The sequence below is a fragment of the Thunnus maccoyii genome, chromosome 15, assembly GCF_910596095.1.
Source record: "Thunnus maccoyii chromosome 15, fThuMac1.1, whole genome shotgun sequence".
Lineage (NCBI taxonomy): Eukaryota > Metazoa > Chordata > Actinopteri > Scombriformes > Scombridae > Thunnus > Thunnus maccoyii.
The window spans coordinates 27099493-27120609 of record NC_056547.1 but is presented as its reverse complement, the minus strand read 5'-3'; the positions used below and the strand labels follow the sequence as shown (position 1 = coordinate 27120609).

General features: G+C 40.0%; 2 protein-coding genes and 4 non-coding genes across 10 annotated transcripts; 3 read left to right on the top strand and 3 right to left on the bottom strand.

Annotated features, from left to right (window-relative positions):
- Positions 1-474: 474 nt before the first annotated feature.
- ctps1a (CTP synthase 1a) lies at positions 475-10778 on the top strand. Of its 5 annotated transcripts, none has more exons than XM_042435446.1 (19): positions 476-809; positions 2214-2395; positions 2489-2659; positions 2753-2853; positions 2969-3085; positions 4066-4149; positions 4969-5049; positions 5131-5282; positions 5377-5509; positions 6960-7048; positions 7138-7232; positions 7350-7412; positions 8527-8570; positions 8656-8752; positions 8842-8897; positions 9747-9843; positions 9974-10118; positions 10231-10320; positions 10425-10778. In XM_042435446.1, exons 2-18 carry the CDS (start codon positions 2227-2229, stop codon positions 10310-10312), a joined length of 1776 nt encoding a protein of 591 aa, XP_042291380.1. In that variant the 5' UTR covers positions 476-809; positions 2214-2226; the 3' UTR covers positions 10313-10320; positions 10425-10778. The 5 variants fall into 5 exon arrangements, with proteins under 5 accessions (XP_042291384.1, XP_042291380.1, XP_042291381.1 ...); XM_042435447.1 differs by lacking the exon at positions 476-809 and adding an exon at positions 1145-1232; XM_042435449.1 differs by lacking the exon at positions 476-809 and adding an exon at positions 1462-1574.
- Positions 10779-11073: 295 nt separating this feature from the next.
- On the bottom strand, positions 11074-11147 carry LOC121913868. Its single transcript, XR_006100398.1, has one exon. It is a non-coding gene; the product is annotated as a small nucleolar RNA SNORD99 (small nucleolar RNA).
- Positions 11148-11330: 183 nt separating this feature from the next.
- LOC121913861 lies at positions 11331-11460 on the bottom strand. The gene has a single exon (XR_006100391.1). It is a non-coding gene; the product is annotated as a small nucleolar RNA SNORA44 (small nucleolar RNA).
- A 406-nt stretch (positions 11461-11866) lies between these two features.
- On the bottom strand, positions 11867-12003 carry LOC121913870. Its single transcript, XR_006100400.1, has one exon. It is a non-coding gene; the product is annotated as a small nucleolar RNA SNORA16B/SNORA16A family (small nucleolar RNA).
- A 1051-nt stretch (positions 12004-13054) lies between these two features.
- rab42a (RAB42, member RAS oncogene family a) lies at positions 13055-19294 on the top strand. The gene is made up of 2 exons (XM_042435452.1): positions 13055-13959; positions 15872-19294. Exons 1-2 carry the CDS (start codon positions 13745-13747, stop codon positions 16311-16313), a joined length of 657 nt encoding a protein of 218 aa, XP_042291386.1. The 5' UTR covers positions 13055-13744; the 3' UTR covers positions 16314-19294.
- Positions 19295-20665: 1371 nt separating this feature from the next.
- LOC121913866 lies at positions 20666-20799 on the top strand. The gene has a single exon (XR_006100396.1). It is a non-coding gene; the product is annotated as a U11 spliceosomal RNA (small nuclear RNA).
- Positions 20800-21117: the final 318 nt, after the last annotated feature.

Below are 21117 nucleotides of genomic sequence, written 5' to 3'. Positions count from 1 at the left end.
AGTCTGAACCTCCTGCAGTTAATATGTGGGATAATAATAATTAGGATTCCTCCTCTTGAGAGGCTGTCTGCAGACCTGACTGGCAGTGATTTTTTTTTTCTTTCTTAAATTATGTACCACAGGCGATTGAAAATACCTTGCTTGCAGGATTGACCAACTGTCTGTCAAATTTTCCTTTATATGTATCAGATTCTTAATTATATATGAAAGAAGCTCAATTGATTAATATAAAATATAAGGATTTCTTGTGGAGGCAATTGACTTTTTCTTTATTTTGTTATTTTCCCCCTTCTTTTGTAGCATGGTGTTGTATTCTTTTGGGGCTACTAGCTAATTTTATTTATTTATTTATTTATTTATTTTAGCTTTGTATTGCATTAGGGTGGTTTATCGTCTTGCATCTGCATTTGTCGCAAAGCATTGACTGGGCAGGTTATTTGTTATTATCTATGGTGCTGTAGGTGTTGTCTGGGTTGATGCGATTGTTATTGTTATGTGTTATTGTCAATATAATTTTGTTTTGTCTTATAGGTATGGTGTTAGTGGCATCACTATGGAAATAATACTAAACCCATAGAAAGTAACGAGGTTGCCAGTACTGCGGAAGTCCTGAGGGTAGCACTGTGTAGTGAATGATGTGCTGCTGCAGCTGAGTCGTGCTACATACACGTGCGGAGTCAATGTGTGGATGGATAGCTCAGGAGAAACACAGGAGCTAAAGCTGTTTGGATAGAAATCTCGTCTCAGAAAAGGGCCCTGTGAGCCGTTTCAGTCGTTCAGAATTTGTTTGGAGAGGAAGGAATATTTTGGTGAGTTGAAATGTAATTCTGTTATAAGGGGGGCTAGTTGTCGAGCTAGCAAATACAGTTATTTTAGCTACAAGCTAGAAAACAATGAATAAGTATGACTTCCGGCAAAGAAAGTCTAAATAAAATTCATGCGCTGGAAAGTAGCAGTATATTACAATAACTGATTATATTTCAGCAATGCTCTGGTAACTTTAAGAGGAGTAGATAATACTGTCTGCAACTTCAGGATAGTTTTGTTACGCGTTTGTTTCACATTAAATATAGTGAGTAGTTAACTTGGCTTTTATTTTGAATGCCATCTGTAAGCCCGCTAGCTTGACCTGTTTGTTAAAAATGGGGAGCATGTTAGCACCTTTATATTTAAACACAGCAGTATCACTTGGTTCAGCCAGCGTAACATGTGTCTGTTTTCCACCGCGGCCGGTAAGAGGGACAGTCTGATAATTACTGTCGTATACCAATATTTTCCCGAATAGTTAGCCTGAAGCTAATTGTACTGGCCATGTTACTTTTGTCCCGTTTACTTTAATCACGGCGGTAACCCGGGCAGGCGGTGTGCTAATTTGTGATGTCCGTGCATAATCGAAGTTAGAATTTCCCATCCGCCCGGGCCGTGCTGTGTGTGTAACCAAGCGCGCTACATGTGCCATGCTTTGTAATGAGTTGCGGGAAGGATGGAAAACGTTCAACAGACTTTTACAAAAACTTGTTAAATCTGGTGACCTTCGAGGTTTTATTGGGTTAATAGACCAGTGGTTTTAGGAGGTAAACCTTCATTGTATAATTGGGTCTAACAATTCATGGGGTCCACGTTGTGGAACAAGGAGGACATGGAGGTTTAGCCATTGTTGTGGTTAATTAAATAGCTAAATTGTCTTTACAGAAATATTCTCTGCCCTTAATGTAAGCCATAGCCCAGTTTAATTAGTTGCTGTCATGTATGTGAATTAAGTATTATGTTTCATTCACAAGCGTATTTTCTTTATATATTCTATATTCAATATACCTTTTGTACCAAGGAAAATGTAATCTAGGACAATAGCCCAACAAGATAATGCATTTGTTTTTTAGATAATATTTTAATATACAATACAAGATAATGTATTTGTAAATGATAAATTATTTTACTCAAGGCACAACCACTGGATTATTATCGGGGCTTTCAGCCACATTATGTGGCCTAGCAGATGGAGTCATGTATGGGAGGGGGGGTGGATTGTAACTACTGATGAGGACCACAAGATGTGGATGAAAGCTCCGGAGGTAAAATGTAATTGTTAGTTTCTGTTGAGAATGTGTCAGCTTCACATTCACTTTTGAATGTGTAGTTTGTTTGCACAGTACAACGATGAGAACAGTTTTGCATGGTCTCCTGTTTGATTTGAATCCATCATCTGTCTCCAGACACCAGAGCACAATGATGAAGTACATCCTTGTAACTGGAGGAGTCATATCCGGTATTGGCAAAGGTATCATTGCTAGCAGTGTGGGCACAATCCTGAAGTCATGCGGCTTACATGTGACTGCCATCAAGATCGACCCTTACATCAACATAGATGCCGGCACATTTTCCCCATATGAGCATGGTACGTGAATAGAAATAATCAGTTATGATTTGACACATTTATAATGAAACAGTTACATGTCATGATTGTGTCGTGCCTGCTCTATCTATCCAGGTGAAGTGTTCGTGCTAGACGACGGGGGCGAGGTGGACTTGGATCTGGGGAACTACGAGCGCTTCCTCGACATCCGGCTGACCAGAGACAACAACCTGACCACCGGCAAGATCTACCAGTCAGTCATCAACAAGGAGAGGAGGGGAGACTACCTGGGCAAGACCGTGCAGGGTAAACAATAGCTGCTTAAGGTTGGAAGAAAGTTTCACGCCAAAGACATAATCATTAACCAAGAATCATTTTGTCTGTTTTTTTTTATTCCAGTGGTGCCACACATCACAGATGCCATTCAGGAATGGGTGGTGAAACAGGCCAGAGTACCTGTTGATGACGATTTCGTGGAACCTCAAGTTTGTGTCATAGAGGTGAGCCTGAGATTTTCCAAGAATGGTTCAGATTTGATTCTGTATCGTCCTGGATTCTTTGCTGAGACAAAAGCTGCTTTGAACGTCACTGATAATATTTGTGACATGCTCGCAGTTAGGAGGCACCGTCGGAGACATAGAGAGCATGCCTTTCATCGAGGCCTTCAGGCAGTTCCAGTTTAAGGTGAAGAGAGAGAACTTCTGCAACATTCACGTCAGCTTGATACCACAGGTAAGAGAGCGATGCCTTCAGGCCTCCCATGTTTTTATTTGAGGAAATATTTGTTGCAATATGTTCGCTCCTGCTCTGATTGACTGCAAATACACACACTTATATACCCACTGGAGGATTACTACTGTAACAAAATGCATTTGTTGCACGTTGCACTCAGAAAAAATCTGAGTGCACAAGACACAAGCAATTAGAAAAAAAAATCGTATAGTAGCAACAACTTGTTCTGTTATGGACAAAAGCTTCCAGAGGTTCCCTCAGCTGTCAGTGCCAGAAAATATAAAAACATAATCTCTTGCTTTGTGTGCTTGGTGTGTCTACAGGAAGTCTTGGTAAGCTAGTAGGTGGTTTTGGTTAATTAGCACTAGATTTTTTTACACTTCTATTTTACGTTTAGAGAGTAGAGTTAGTTTGTTCTAGTAGCCTGCCAACATTGAATTAATCAAATCCAAAGTGAATTTATGACGGTTATAAAGAGGTGATAAAAGAAATACCTTATTAAGAAGAAGGAAGAAGATGATATAAAGTGTAATTTCTTGTTATTCAACAGCTGACATATATGCTGATGCTAATGTGTCTGCAGTAAGCTAGTATCAGCAGATATGTCTGCCTGGCTGAATGATCAGTCTAGCTCTAGGAAATAACTTTATAAATAAGAGTTTTTGCAGCAAACTGTGTTTGAATTGTCAGAACAAAAAGAAATGTAATTGTTTAAAGATTGATCATCACATTAGAGCTGTGCTGCTTGACTTCCCTTCAAATTTGAATTGATTTGATCATTTCAGCAGTCAAGTTTTGTGACAATAATACCATACACCCTGACTGTGATTTTAAGATTCAGGGGAACAAGACACGTTCACAGTTTGTTTCTTGTATTTAGATCTAAGCGTCTGTTTTTGTCTCCTTTTGTCACATGTTAGATGTTGCAGATATACAGACAGTAGTTCAGTCAGTTTAATGTATGTGTTATCTCCATCCAGCCCAGTGCAACAGGAGAGCAGAAGACCAAACCTACACAGAACAGCGTCAGAGAGCTCAGAGGACTGGGTCTGTCCCCTGATCTGGTGAGTCATCATCAATATTCAAATCCTACACATAGGAGCTTTTATTTATTTCTTACAAAATGAGACTTCAGAATGTAAACGGTTAAACTCTGTGGTGCTCATTCTGTTTATCCACAAAAGTTTGAAGAATGACACTGTTGTTAACAATGGGTGAACATGTTTTCATGTGAAAATAACAAAACATATCACTGAGTGAACGAGTTTTGACATCATAGTCAGAGTTAGTGTGCCTTTCTTAAATGAACACTGACAGGCCCAAAATACTGTGCAACAGCTCAGTGGAAAAGCAAAACACGTTCTTGCAAAAAAAAAAAAGAAAACCATACTCACTGTGCAACAGTACTAGTATGAATTTTGTTAAGAAAAACTGACAAAATATAATCGTCAATGATGATTCCATTACATTCGTTACAAAGATGTGAAGACATGAGAGTTAATGAAACAAAAACTGCCACTATTTTTCTAAATAATGTTCACAAAAAAGGTTTACTAAAATGAGAATTAAAAATCAAAAACTTTCAATAAATCTCAATATATTTTTGCTTAAATGTGTAAAAAATTAAGATGAAACTACAAGTTGACTAAATATGACTAAAACTCTCAGGACTAAATCTACACATAGCTGACAGAATGAGCACTAAACAGGACGTCATATTCACCTCTCACTGCCTGAAATCAGTGTAATTGCGATATTTTAACTACTAACACACCACTGCCACAGCTCATCATATCCATAATTATCTTTTCTTTATGTTTTGCTGTGTGAAATCACTGTACTGCTGCTTCAATGACCCGGTTCCATCTCATCTTTGCCGACAGATCATGTGTCGCTGTTCCACCGCTCTGGAGAACTCTGTCAAAGAAAAGATCTCAATGTTCTGCCACGTAGAACCCGAACAGGTACATCACTGACACCGAGCCACGGAAACAGAGCTGTGACTCTCTCACCAGTTCTAAACTCATTCACCTGTCTTGTCCCAGGTCATCTGCGTCCACGACGTGTCGTCCATCTACAGAGTGCCGTTACTGCTGGAGGATCAGGGCGTGGTGGGCTACCTGAGCAAGAGACTGAATATGCCCATAGAGACCAGACCCAGGAAGATGCTGACTAAATGGAAGGAGATGTCTGACAGGTGAGTCAGTCAACACTGAGTCAAATAGGGATGGAGAGATTGTACTCCGGAGAAGGTTTCAAATAGTGCACTAACATACACGCTGTCTCCACAGGTCTGACAGACTGCTAGAACACTGCTCTATAGCACTGGTGGGGAAATACACCAAGTTCTCAGACTCCTATGCTTCTGTCATCAAGGCACTGGAGCATTCGGCCCTGGCTATTAGTCACAAATTGGAGGTTAAGGTATGTATACAGTGTTGTTAACCCACACAGCACCCATGAGCTCATTCTTTATTAATGTCTTAATTTTGTTGACTAGTCAAATATGAGCAATCGTGATGATATTTTTGATTTGATTTATTGATTGGGACAGTGTGCAGTTTTAAACATTAAAGGCGCACTGCACTGGAGTTAGCTCGAAGCTAATTTGCATCCGTAGCATCCCAAACAAACAAAAAAACCTAAACAAAAAAAACCCCACACAGAACACACCATACAAAATACAAAGCTACACACAACAGCACATCACATACACCTACAATGTCAATTAGAAATAAATAACGTAAACTAGACTCAGTGAGTCTATAGGGCAGACGGTCTCGACACTTTCAAACTGTCTCTCCTTTTACGCATTTATGGTGTTGCAGTTGTGTGTACACACAAAAAGTGCCAAAATCACTCGTGTGAAGAATAAAAAAAAGAGCTTGAGGGAGAAGTTCAGATCCTACCTACTTTCTCACTGTGACACACCAAACAAAGCAAATCGTGCATGACTGTCTGATTGCTTGTGTTGGAAAGTTACACACAGCCCTCTCTCAATTCCACCGTTCAGAAAGGGTTCAGATGGAGTTCAGCGCTTAGTTTGAAGCACACTGACACTTTTACTGTTGATGCAGCAGCCAAGCACTTTTATTCAGCCTGGGGAGTGACAGGAAGAAACATGTTATTTCTAAACGTGCACCACTCTGATCCTTTTGTATGGAGTCTCTGCTGTGTCGAGCTAAATATTATAAATAATGTAGTGATTTTTATTGATTGATAAATAATTTAAAGAGCCATTTAGCTGCCATCTAGTGGTTGCTTCATGCTCTGTCTCCACCCTACGCAGCACAGTAAGTCACATGAACAGCAGCCTACACATCACCACACCCAACTGTGTCAGTTATGAATTGACACAAACCCTTTTACTCATTGCTTTATCATTGAAATATGAATTCCACTAGTTCATTTACTAAAGCCCATGTGAACTAGAACTTATCCTATCATGCATTTAGTAAATGGCAGGAATAAATGTGTTACTAGATAATAACTGACCATTAGAGAGGGCTATAATAACCAGGATGGCAAACGATACAGTAGCTACTGCATGAAGGAGCTTCAGCTACGTGAGCCAAAAAATGTTTTCTTTTTTTGTCTGTTCATCTGTTTTAAATAAGCTGTTAGGGAGCCAATCAATACACTGTTTCACCACAGTTACTCAGCAGTCCAGTGTACCAAGACTAATGCATTTCATTGAGGCCTTGTTTCACACTGGGCCAGTATTGGGTCAATGGGCCCAATTAAACACATAATTAGTTCTCCTGTATCAGTTCAGAAAAATTAGCTTTGGTGTTTGTGTGATGGAACCAATATAACAAACCTCATGTCTGTGTTGTAATACCTGCCGTCTAAACGTTTTCTCTCTGCTCTTCAGTATATAGACTCAGCAGATTTGGAGCCAAGCACTCTGCAGGAGGAACCGGTGAAATATCACGAGGCCTGGCAGAAGCTCTGCAGTGCTGAGTGAGTTCTACACGGGTACAGAGAACAGCTTAACACAGTCTGGATATTAAAAGAGCATTTTGATCAACATGTGTTTCCTCTGTCCTCAGCGGCATCCTGGTACCAGGAGGTTTCGGCGTCCGAGGAACCGAAGGAAAGATTCACGCCATCAACTGGGCGAGGAAACAGAAAAAACCTTTTCTAGGTACAGAAGTAGTGTCGTGATAACCATTATCACACTGTATTTAACATTGTCACTTAACTGTTCTTGTATATTAATATGAATGGCAGTATCAGTTGATTGGTTGTCATGTTTCTGCAGGTGTGTGTCTTGGAATGCAGTTAGCCGTATGTGAATTTGCCAGGAACACGCTCGGCTGGAGAGGTAATATTAATTCTCCCGTGTAGTAATTAGACTTATACTGATATTTTGTTGAATTACAGCCGCTGAATATTCTTAATAGTCTTAAATTTTGATAGTCTCTTTATAACAATCCCCCGAAAGGAAAAGAAATTGAGCAGAAAAGTTCATTCTTGACCTTGGGAATTATAGACAGTATCTTGACTCTAGGTCTATTTGCTAGCGTTTCTGGAGCTTTCTGATCAATGCTGTGAGATGCAGAAAAAAAACTAGCAAGTAGACCTTGAGTTAACATTTCGTCAACCTCCGAAGAAATTAGTTTGTCTCTGAATCTGAATTGAAACCATCTGAGGACACCAAAGTCATAACTCAGTCAAATCTTAACACACAGACAGAAACACATATCGATATCATTCAGTGTGACTTACACTTCCTGATGTCCATCGCTAATAAACCTCCATAAAACTGCTGAGAGGTCATAGAAAAAGACAGTACATCCATGGGTACATTGTAAACAGGAACTGCTTACAACTAATTCAGCATACTTTTAATGGCACCAGTTTGCCAAAGTGTACACAAATATAGTCTAAAAGCAGAAGAGGATAGTAATACCTACCTGTAGCTCACATTACAACAGCCTATTGGAAGAGCGTTTATGGGGTCTTGATCTCTTAATAGTTGTATTTTTTTCTGTTGTGGTATTGGTTCCCAAATGGGCCTATATGTTGGTGTTTGCATGTTTCCATCTATTAGATTAGTAAAAAACATTTCTGACTTCATTTTCCCACAAATTTCACACTAAGTTGATAAAATGTGGTAGAAGGTAAAAGCTATAAGGACGTCGCTCTGAATTTAAATTACAGGAGGGCAAGCATGTTTGCTCAACAGTAGTTAATTGCAGCAGTAATTATTACTGGAGTGGGAGTGAGAAATTACACGCATTCACGCTCTGAACTGGATTAAACTCATTCACTCGGGAAGGTAATGCTAAAATCACCCCACCTCCCCTTGAGAAATAAATCAAGACACTCATATTGGTGTAGTATACCTGTTTGCCTTCCAAAAGGTGGGTAGCAGCAGTTTTTGATTACATGCTAACATAACCGATGGCATGTCTTTTGCCTTTTTTTGTACTCAGATGCCAACTCAACTGAATTCCACCCAGAGTCAAAGCATCCTGTGGTAAGCTTTCTAAAATACAGGAATGATTTGGTTACATAAACCACAAAGTGTATTCAATTCAAATTGTGTCATTTAACCTTCGCAGGTGATCGATATGCCAGAACACAACCCCGGGCAAATGGGTGGGACTATGAGGCTAGGGAAGAGACGGACCATTTTCAAGACTGACAACAGTGTACTGCGTAAGAACTTCCAAAAAAAATTCCCTTTCAACCGGCCGTTGATGTGTTGCGTCCTTGCTTCCTGTGCTCACAGCTGTTCTGTATTCCAGGCAGGCTTTATGGAGATGCAGAGTATGTGGATGAAAGACACAGACATCGCTTTGAGGTACGTTAACCTCTCACTTTATCAGCAGCATAAACCACAACTGCAGAGTGGATGTAATTCTTTATGCCTCCATGCCGGCGACAGCTGTGGCCAGAGGCATTATGTTCTCAAGTAGTCTGTCCGTACATCCCATTCTCCTGAAAACAATATCTTTAGGAACGCCTTGAGGGAATTTCTTCAAATTTGGCACAAACATCCAATTGGACTGAAGGATGAACTGATTAGAACTTGGTGGTCAAAGGTCAAGGTCACTGTGACCTCACAAAACACATTTTTGGCCATAACTCAAGAATTCATACACTAATTATGACAAAGTTTCACACAAATGTCTAATAGGATAAAATGATGAAGTGATGACATTTTATATCCAAAAAGTCAAAGGTCACCTTCACTGTAACATCATAATGTTCTGCAAAAACAATAAATAACATTATTCAACGTCATAACTCAGGAACAGAAGGGGAGATTGTGAATTGGTGACACTAATCTTGGTTCCCACCTTGAAACTGTGGTGATTGTTTAGATCTTCTGTGCTGCAGGGTTGAAGATGTGTGTGAAGCCTCCATGTTTTAGAATCTGTAGCTTCTTTGCAGCAACATCATATCTGAAGCATCGTCTGCTGTCATGGCTACAACTTTGTCTTCTATCAGAATCAGCTTTACTGGCCAGACATGTGAACACATACAAGGAAAATACACTTAATACTTTTTTATTAAAATCCTTCAAAGTCGCAGCTACAAATATGAGTGTGGACAGTCACGGATGTAAACTAAAACCTGACCAATTGGTGGAAGTATACAACCATGAGGCGGGATTTCTCGTTTGATTTTGTATGTCATCTGTGTCCAGGTCAATCCTGAGCTGAAGAGTCACTTTGAAGAGAAGGGCTTCCGCTTCGTAGGTCAAGATGTTGAAGGGGAAAGAATGGAGGTCATAGAGCTGGACGGTAAGGGAAATACACCACTGTAATGCTTTTTATGCATTTTGATCATGTTTTTCTTCACAAGGTCTTCAAGGTCAATAATATCACTAGAACCTGTTTGGTACTCCATTTTAAAATTGAATTCTGTTCTCAGATCATCCATATTTTGTTGGAGTGCAGTACCACCCTGAGTTCACCTCTCGCCCCATCAAGCCGTCACCCCCCTATCTTGGTTTATTGCTGGCTGCTGCCGGGAAGCTCCATAGTTACTTACAAAAGGGCTGCCGTCTGTCTCCACGGTAAGCAGGCAGCATCAGATCATTGTATACTGTCTGTTTATTTATTATCACACTCACTTCAACCTTATTTGAAAACAGAACAGATGATGGATGTGATATTGTCTTTACACAGGGACACATACAGCGATCGGAGTGGCAGCAGTACCCCAGACTCTGAGATAGAATTGAAGTTGCCTTCCATCTCTAGTGAATGACTTCAGAGGTACAAAGTTTTACACAATTGTTTCACTTAATGTTGATCACTTTAATTAAAGTGTCCTTTGCACAATAAGTTAGTACCACTTTCCCCTCTCCCTTATGTTGCAGACAAAACTGGAGTTGAAATGATGTTGGACCACTGATCAGGGCAGATTTTTCTGTGATATGGTACTGACTATAACAAGCTGTCTGTTTTTGGAGTTCCAGTCCTGGATGAACTTGGAGAATTGTTGCTTTTACATGTAGTCTGAATCTTCATACTGAGGCTCAGGAATTGATATTTGGCTGCCTCTGTGATGCCAGTACCACTATCAAAAACTTTGTACACATTGACAGCTGTACTATGTGGCCTTATTGTAATTACTGTTACATGGAGCTAAAAAACTTTCAGCTTATGCAAAAAACATGTTTAATTTTCCTTGAAAAAGTGTAAGATGGAATAAAACGAGGGATTCCAATAAGTTGTTTTGTCAGTTTATTACATTCAATGACAGTGAAACACTATACATTTGACAATATGACTGCATCTGCAGTTACTGACTGGAAAGATTGAGAAACTTGTTACTCCCACATCAAAACATGCTTATGCTTCAGAGTTAAGTGAAGAACTCTGATGTTGGCATATGCACAGCCACTTTACTGTGGACCGCCTGCAGCAGTTCACCCAGTCTTTGACGCCAACACACCACTGGACCTGGAGAAACAAAAAACCCATTAAGTGCAATTCAAGAGCATTCTCAGAACACATTAAGTGTAAGGCTGATCTCAGTCCCATATCCGCAAGCTTCATCCAACAGTCCTCATTATAGTAAGTGGTCATCATGGATCAGTTTTATAAAGCCATTTGTGATAATTGTGTTTACATACCGTCAGACCAGGAATATGGAGAACCCACGCAGCCCCAAGGTCAGCCTGAAGAACCTGGGCAGATTTATACCTACAAGAAATAAATTCTATTAGATTCACTAAACATGTTTGTAGCATGTCAATTACTTTTGACTGCTGTACTAACAGGACTGTAGGACAGTTGAGTGGCTGCTTATGGCAGAAGGGGCCACAACAGTCAAAGACCACCCCATTATCTAGCATGCACTTGGAGAACCTAGAGCTATGAATAAGCTCCGGTCCTTAGGATGGCATGCTGCAATGTGGACTCAAGTTAATCTGAATAAAAATCTACCTTGACATGAGGCATCCTCATCCAGTCCATTTTTGGTCAGCCATGAGGATCACCTAAAAAGGGAGCAGAAATGTCAGGTTTTAAAAATCTGTTGTTACATCCTTAAAAACTTCATTTTAGCAAGTGTGGCTCAGTAAAATAAATGTCTCAATCAAGACTGATCTCAGTGAGGGCAAGTTTGTCATCACAGCCAGGAATGTTGGTATTTAAGATGTGGATGGTGAAGTTACCTGCATGTGATGTGGTCCATTTCATCTTTTGACCCTCCAGCTTCAACATTATCCAAAACCTGCAGAAAGACAGGAGTAAACTGTTAAGACATTGATCATTCTTATAGGCTTGGTCAGTCATTAACCCAATGATTTTGTCCAAATGTCCTTCCCCTAAATGTTGCTGGAGCAGTTATTTTCAAACTGAACAGCGACCGTCGGTGAAAGTGTTCATCTCGGCATCCTGTTGACCGTTCACTGCTACATGAGAGCATGAACGGCTTCGATAGGTGCCTATTGAAGAAAAATCAGCGGTTATAAAGGTCCAGGAAAACACTTACTTGTGCGCTATACTGATGTCCATGGCAAAGACGACAGACTGCACTCCCGATTACTGTTTGCTTCTGAAAGAGAAAATTAAGGTAACGTTAGTCAATGCATGCTTTACAAGGCTCATATGTCATTAGATGAAAATAAACGTGTTATAAAGTGTACTTTTAAGAAAGGGGTAGAACGCATTACAAACTAAAGCTTCCCAAAAAGTAATGTCACCAGGTCAACTAACTTACACGAAATTAACGTTTTAGTGCTCCACATTATTGCAATTCTACGGAGTCCAAAAAATAATGAAGCACTTGAGGGCATCGCCTAGTTAAGTTCTCCGGGAGGAGATACTTCAGCTTCAAAACTCATTAGTGTTGACTTAAAATTAGTCTTCCTGAAGGTGCATTTGCTAAGTATTTTTTCTCATGGAAGGGTTGACAGAGACCACGCCACGTGGTTCATACGCATTCAGCTAATATGAAGCTAACGTTACATGGCGCGTTCAACCCAACTTAAACATGTCAAACATTAACTTTAATGCAAAACAAGCCCGCGCAATGCAGGCTTATTTCATAAAATGTAATGCTGGTGTTAATTATATTAAAGCATTAACGTACATGAGCCCTCATGACTACTGTAGCATAAATTAGCAAACGTTAGCTTGTATTGTCCCGACTAACCAACAATTTCGCGAAAACATTAATAACTCCCAGTCTTCAAAAGCCATAAAAGCAAAGTGTAACAAACTAATACAAATGTAAATGTTACTTTCGAGTCAAAACACAAGAGAAGCTAAGGCCTCACCGAAACTCTCTGCCGGCTCCACTCCCTCCTCATCGAAGACTTTAGAGCGAAGAGGCGGAAAAGAGAGTCTCGTGCTGTTATATACGCTAGCGCCGAGCAGCAGCCTGCTGATTGGCCTGCAGAACTCACATAGTCCACTTGCATGACGGGATGTGTAGTTCGAAAGGAGTTTTAGAAAGCCACGTTGGTTTATTCACTCATAGGTTAAAACAAATATAGAGATTTTGATATTTCACTTAACGCCCAGTTTTCATGGCGAAATACAAAGCAGAATTTAATGTATACAGACTTAAATATACTGTACATTCAATAGGCCATTGCTGTAGTTTAACTGAAGCCTTTAACCTACTTCAGAACCACGGACAGCAACCTACTTCCTGACGCTTTGTGGCTTTGAGATAACAGTGCAGTGTCATACTTAAAATAAACAGTTGCGAAATATTGCTCTTGCATGGCCATGGCGACACTATTCAAGTAGTGCTAGAATTTCACACAAGGTTGAGAAAAGCCTCCCTGTATGCATGTGCCTGTTTTAAAGCTACCAATTAACGTTGACATTCCTACTGGAAAAATAAGCAGCTGACTTATGTGTAATAGAGCTTATACAGCTACGAAAAGCTTAATTCTGTTTTCTTACGGCTCATACTATCCCGCTAAGGCTTATCTCTGACTCTTTCACAACATACAATTGCCTCATTCACTGCTGCAGCAGGTTTTATAGTAGTGATAACCCGTGTAGCATAGCATAGGTAAATCTATCACGAGTGCTGCGGTCGCTCTGTGCTCCAGCAGCAGCAGCAGCAGCAGCAGCCGGGCTTCATGTAAACACGCCGCGCACAGGGCTTTGTTTGACACACACACACACACACACACACACACACACTCCGCTGGTATCCCCCTCTAGTCATGCCATGGATATTTTGTGGCAATACCAGTTCAGAATCATTTTACTCGGGGATTCAACAGTGGGGAAGTCGTCGTTGCTGAAGCGCTTCACGGACGGAATTTACAGCGATGTGGCGGATCCGACGGTCGGGGTGGATTTTTATGCCCGCTCGCTTGATATCGAGCCCGGGGTGAAAATCAAGCTTCAGCTCTGGGACACTGCTGGCCAGGAACGATTCAGGTATGAAACAGAAGAAATGTTGCTTTTATTAAAAAAACAAAAAAACAAACTGTTTCTGAATTAGAATATGACGATCATTCTCAACCGAGTGGATTTGACGTTAAATAATGGAGAGGCCTCACATCGCTGTCGTGTTTGGCTGCTTTTTGAATATATAAACCTCTGAATTAAATGCAAGCCATTTCCGCCCTCATTGTGATGTAATGAAGTTAGTGCAGACAGTGGAGAAAAGGGTCAGGGGAAGATTAGGCTACAAAGGCCTCGATCTTACTGTATGATGCCCTGGCCCGTGTAAAAACAGTAGCCTATATATCGAGTTGCATCATTGCATTCATTCATGGATGATGGGCAGCCTCCTCATATTTAGGCCCCAGTTTGATTCCCTGAGATACTCACAGACTCCACAGGCTCAGGGCAACACTAAGATGACAACTCTAAATCTAAATCTTGTTTTGTTTTTTTGCATTCATTTGCCCTGTTGCTTGTTCTGTCTCATGTGTTTCTGCTGTCATGGATTATTTCCTATAAAGCATTTCTCTGTCTGGAGAAGCAGCTCCGCTTTTAGATCTGCTTTCCCTTTTGAAGCGTGAGCTTCAGAGGGTGTTTTCCTTCAGGCTTCACCACACTCGAGTCTTTCACTTCTGCCTTAATGGATCTGACTATGACAAGCATTTGTGAAATCAATCAGCAATTTTTAAAGCCACCATTTGCACGGATCAGGGCATGTGTATGTACTGTATGTGTGTAAAGGCTAGGCCAAAGCAGGCAACAACTCTGGGGCCCTAGATGTTTAGGGGCCCCAGAGGACCCAGTGTTTACGATCTGGTTTGTGGTAATTGAAATCATTTCAATTCAGTGCCATAATTCATCCCCAACAAGGCAATGTAATATACACCACCAAACCACTATATTAACTGAAGGGATGAAGACCTAAAGGCAGCTCCTGCATTTTTGACATTTTGAGGCAATGTCTTGTACTGTACATGGTCAGTGCTTAAAGGAGGCGGGACACAGAAAACATACACAATTCACAAAGCGTTGGTCTACTTTCCTATGTGGACAGCCAAACATTAAATCTATTGAAAACAGTGCAATCATCCTGGCAGTGTGTGTCATTTTGAGTAAGTTCTGGTTGCTTATGAGTATGGTGAAGGAGAATATGGATCTTATCAGAGCTGTGTTGAGACAGATTTGAGTCACAAAAATGAGGTCATGTGACTCAACTTGCACATTATTTTACTTTGAGACTTTGCTCTTTAAAGACATGACTTGAGACTTCAACTCAGAAACATTCAAGTCTCAGGTTTTGACCTCCCAGAACAAAATAAATAGGTAAGACACAAGGCAGATGAGACTTGCATGGCCACACACGGAATATTTAATTATTATACCTATGCATTAAAGGGACTTTTTAGTCGCTAGCTTAGTGGTCAGACTTGCTGCTGGACCAGCAAGCTGCTTATGAAGCCTTGTGACTTGACTTGTCTTGTGACCTGTCCTGAATGATGTGAAAATTGATTTCCTTTGACAAAACCTTAGACTGTATTTGGACTTGCCGCTACTGATTTGATACTTGACTAACACTTGTCTCGACTGACTTCAGAACAGACTAGAGACTTATCTCGACAAGACTTGAGACTTGACTTGGACTTGTCTTAACTGATGTGAGACTTGACTTGGGCTTTTCTTGTATCACTTGAGGTTGGATAAGGACTTGAAACTTGCTTTGTCTCAACTGACTTGAGACTAGAGAAAAGCAGGTCTAAAGCTTAATTACAGTGGTTTCAGGATAGTGGAAAGCCTTTGATAGCAAGTCATGTGTTCATTAAATTTTCCAAGATGTTCAGAAATGCTAAGTCAAGATCGTTTTGCCTTGAATTACTAACATGTCATCAATCTGTCTACCCACCAGGTCCATCACAACATCATACTACCGTAACTCTGTGGGGGGGCTGCTAGTCTTTGATCTCACCAATCGCAAGACCTTTGACCATGTGAGGGAATGGCACAAGGAGGTGAGTGAGCACATCCTGCCTCATCACATGGTCTACATCCTCATCGGCCACAAGAGCGATCTCAACAAGGATCGTAAGGTGAGCCGGGACGAGGCGGAACAGCTCGCGGCCGAGCTGGGCATCCGCTATGTGGAGACGTCAGCCAAGTGCAACAGCAACGTGGACCGGGCCTTCGAGCTGCTGACCAGAGACATCTACGAGCTGATGAAGATGGGGGAGATCGTTACCCGCGACGGCTGGGACGGGGTGAAGAGCGGCCTCACCGCCAAGGTCCTCTACCCGGCTGAGGACGAAGAGGAACTAGCTGCTGCGACCGCTGAAAAGAGCTGCCACTGCTGACTGAGAACGCTCTCTGTCCGAAACACTGTCCTGTCCCACCAACAGCTCACCTCGTCTCACAGCCGTCCGTCGAAACCAAGTCACTCAGGCTCAGCACCCATGATATCACCACCCATCACTTCCTCACCCCGTGCTTCGTGCCCTCTCTCTGTGTGGCTTCTACTGACAACTGGGATTCTTTTCTAACAAGGGGGCCAGTGTACATCCCCATGTGTATCTTATAAGCAAATTGTATCTCTAAATCCATGTGGTGTAGCATGAGCCGAGCTGTTTTGGGCCTTGTTAGGGTCAGGAAACACAGAAAGCATGCAGAGGTGATCAGGCTTTGATGCATAGAGTGTAGCCAATACTCCTTTTCACAGCTGTGGAGTTAATGGACTACCGAATATATTGAAGGTACATGGACTATAACTTGCTGTGGTCTGGCATCACTTCCATTTCATATGGCACTGTTGTGGGTCTCTACCTGTCAAAGTTTGTGTGATGCTTTGCCTGAAATTTTTTTGTGACTGTAATATTGTAAATAATAGTGAAATCTATAGATGAAAGCTAAAAGGTCACTGAAAGCTACTTAATTGATAGTGTGAACAGACACAGTGCACTCTACAATAAGTGTCACCATATGAAATCAATGTGCTCCTCCTGCTACTGTAAGCTGTATGTGCACTCTCGCCAAACTGACTTTCTGATCATTCTGTGAAGAGATGATTAATGTTTTTTGTAAAAAGATATAGATTATTTCTAGTTAAGGTGTATACATAAAGATAGGCCATTGTAATTAGGGTAGGTGGTCCCATTTAGGTATTTGTTTTATAGCATCGACAGGATCAAGACATTAAGTGTGTCAGAAATTCACCTCTTGGTTATCAGACCTTTAATGACATCATCAGTGTTAGTGAAGATGTGTTTGATTAACAGCAAAGAGGAGTTTGAGTTTGATTTGAACAAAAAAAGCTGTTTGTAGCTTAATCAAACAGCTATTTCTTTTTGTTCATATCTCAAACCATAAAAATAATATTCCATTCAGGCCTGAGCTGATGATGGATGCCAACTCTGACTTCCAAGAAGAACATTTGTCACCTCTGAGATTTCTTAGACACTGGTTCCTGATGTCACATCAACATGGCAGCATACACTGCAAACATTAAGTAGCATTATTTTTAACATGGTTATTACAGTCAGTTCAAGGAACTAGATATGAAACAATTGCACACCCATATTCCCAGTTTACATATTTCCTTCTATAGCAATTATATAGACAACAAAATTCAAGGCCTTGAAAGAATAATCAAACATTTTGGAAAATAAATACTATTTCTTTCTTTCCAAGAGTGAGATGAGAAGATCGGTACAGAGCTAACTCAACTTGAGGTTGCTGAAATTCTCTGTTAAGTAATGTTGGCATACCATGAACATAACTTTAGTTTTTACATGAGTAAGAGTATTTTGGATTTAGCGACTTGTGACACCAATATAAGCAGCTGCAACGGAGCCTGTGACGGTCAGCTTATGGTTCTGAGCAGTGAGCTGCGTTTATGATGCATGCATGTCTGCACACATGACTTCCAAGCAGTAAGTACCTTTAACACAGATGATGATGTGTGCTTTCAAGTCTTCAGAGGCTTTTGATTGCAGACATTCATAATCTGTTGTTTACATTTAGCCTGGGAACTCACCTGTCCTCCCACTGCTCACTCACCTTTCACCAGCATCTCACCAGAACATCTGTTCACACACTGCAAACAGCAACCTGGAGATTATGCATTTTTACGTTTTTCATTTCAGTTCCTATGAGACTGAACTGTCATTGTTCTTTGAGTTGACAAAGGCAAATGCAGCTTTGTATTTGGGAAGGAATGTATATTAAAACACATGCACCATCCCTTTATTTTTGATTTTTCGCTACAGATTCAGAAAAAATTGTATTCTTCCTCATACAGCCAGGTTTAAATACAGTTTACTTTATACACTATATGTTTTTGTTTGTTTGACAATCAGATATTAGCATTTCATGTTCTTTGTGCAGATGAGGGCTTCATCATAGAGTTGCTAGGCCTTGAAATCTAGCTTAACCTTGTTGCTCGGAATTGAGAAACATCCCAAATTACTGTTCGACAGCCAGTCTGACTGTGTTACTGCAACTTCCTTTCTCACTTTTGTCTCTCATCTGAACAGGGTTATATTCTATATTGTTTGAATTTGTATGTTAATATTGTGTTGTTAGAAAACTGTTCTCCAGTGAGCATGATTTCCATTCCTGAGCACTGCACATTAGAAGGGACCGTTGCACTGCTCGGTGTGAAGACGGCAGCCTCACAGCATTGGAGAGCACTGCTTTAGTTGAAAGGACAACGCTGGAAAGACGAGAAGAAGAAATCGCATTTTGAAAGACAGATTCAATGGGAAGAAATAAGCTTATTTTTCATCAACCATTAGTAGACGCCTCTATATCCAACTATGATAAAAAAAATTAAAATACAACATTTACAACAGCATATATAATCTTTAAGACTGTGTAGATGCATAAACAGTGACCATCCTGAGTAATGATGATTATAATGATGGTGACCATAACCAACCTTCAGTCCAATTCCAGCCTCTCGCTTGTTCTAATCTTAAAGGAGTAGTTCAACATTTTGGTGAATTTGTTAATGAACTTTCTTTCTGATAGTAGGATGAGAAGATTGACACCACTCTCTCAGAAAAAAAATGAAGAAGCAAACCTCCCCCAAAATGTTGGACTATGCCTTTAATGGTATGTTTCATGTTGTCCACTGGTGTATACAGCTCTATAATGATCAAACCAACCTGCTGATAGGGCTTCTATACATCAGCAGCTGTAAGGCCTGCAAGACGGTGCTTAGCACAAAACTGTACAGCTTCTAAGCCCCATGGTCACATTCCACAGCTTTATGAAATAAATGTTATTTATTTTATATATTGTGTATAAGGGATTCGCCTTTTATTTGATGTGATTTTATTGATTGGTTAAAAAAATAAATAGATGTCCATTGAAAAGTGTTTGGATTGGCTGTATTTTTTTAACGAGGGTTTGGCGCCCTCTTCTGACAGATTGAAGGAGGATCATTATGACCTAGATTGGTTGTTTTGATTTATTTAAGGTGAATAAGTTAAAGATTTGGAAATAGTCCTGTTATTACAGGGACCATACCAGGTGTGCCATATATATATAAATCAAAACATGTTACATTAGCCAGGTTGGATGTAGATATAGATGTTAGATGTAGTATAGAGATGTCAGATGTGGTGTATAGATGTCAGATGTGGTGTATAGATGTTAGATGTAGTGTATAGATGTTAGATGTAGTACATAGATGTAAATATAGATATAAATGTTAGATGTAGCATATAGATAGTGAGACAATCAGGTGCAATTGTAATGACAGTAGCCTATATCAACACAGTAGACTCCAAGATTTCACATTAACTTTAATATTTCACAATAAATTACACTGTTATCACTTAACAGTAATATGTTTATAATATTTTAATATAACATGTGATTAACAGTTTAAAAAATAAAAGTTTTTAACATGAATTCCTTGCTGCTTTGTGTTTCCACAGCATATGTTCTGGGTCATATAGCCACCATTTAGGACATTGTGGTCATGCATGTCGTCAGTATTGTCTGCGAATTCAGGGTTTAAACTCATATTACATATTGTTGACTTTGAAGGCTAATTCTGACATTTAGAATAAATAATAATTTAGACTACATGTCTTTAAATTCGACTACAAATGTACAATTTAATTCAAATGTGATGAAGGAATTTGGTATTTCTTCTCATAAATTTACATCTTTTCTATTTCTTCTTTAAAAGTAATTTTTAAGCTCTTGGCTATGGCCCTGTGTCTGTTTTTCTTTTTCATGATCTTTGATATGGATTAACTATGTGAGGCGGATTGAGAGAGAGCAGCCAGATGTAATGAATGAATGATAGACGAAAACGTTTGTCATGGTAACTTCATGTTCATTTTGAACGAAACCTGTCAACCAACAGTAAATTGTTTTTCTAAGACCTCATCATTCTGCCTACATTACCTGAACGCAGCAGTAGTAGCAACCAATGAGAGCCAACCTGATGAGGTGACTCCGCCTTTTTTTTACCCATCATGCTCTTAGACAGAAAATCCGCACATCCAAATACGCTCAAATTTAGACGGTTATTGACTAATGAGTCATTATGTGAAATACTAGTTGTTGTGCTGTATTGATATTATACACTGTATCATAAAACACCACTGATCAGAGGTAATTTTAATATTCAAGCACCTCTGAGTGAGGGACATGTTACTGTTGGTCAGGAAGTGAGGTGTTCAAATATATTGTTAAAAAGGGCTTCTGCTGTACTTAGCACAGGAGGGGTGGAGAAATCTACTCCTCCTGCGGAATCGACATCAAGAGATTTCGGAAGCACAATTTTTAACCCAGGGGCTGTTAGTGACCACTTGTCCTGGCGCCCCGTCTTGAAGATGTTTGAAAGAAAATTACCATAGGAATAACAAACAAAAAAATCTGAAATACGAGCATGAGAAAAACGTTGATGGTTCAGAAATCAAAATTTCCACTACATTTGGGCAAAGCTTCAGTAAAGACATAAAATAAACGCACGTTATAGCTTCGGATATTTATTTCCATGACGAACTTTCATTGATTTTCAAAATGTTTAACTGGTAGGTAACTTATTCTAGGAGTGAAGTAGGTAAAGACCGCCTGCTTTAAAAGTTGAAAACAAGTCATTCACATGTACACTTGCTCAGGAGCCTGAGTTTTAGGATAAAT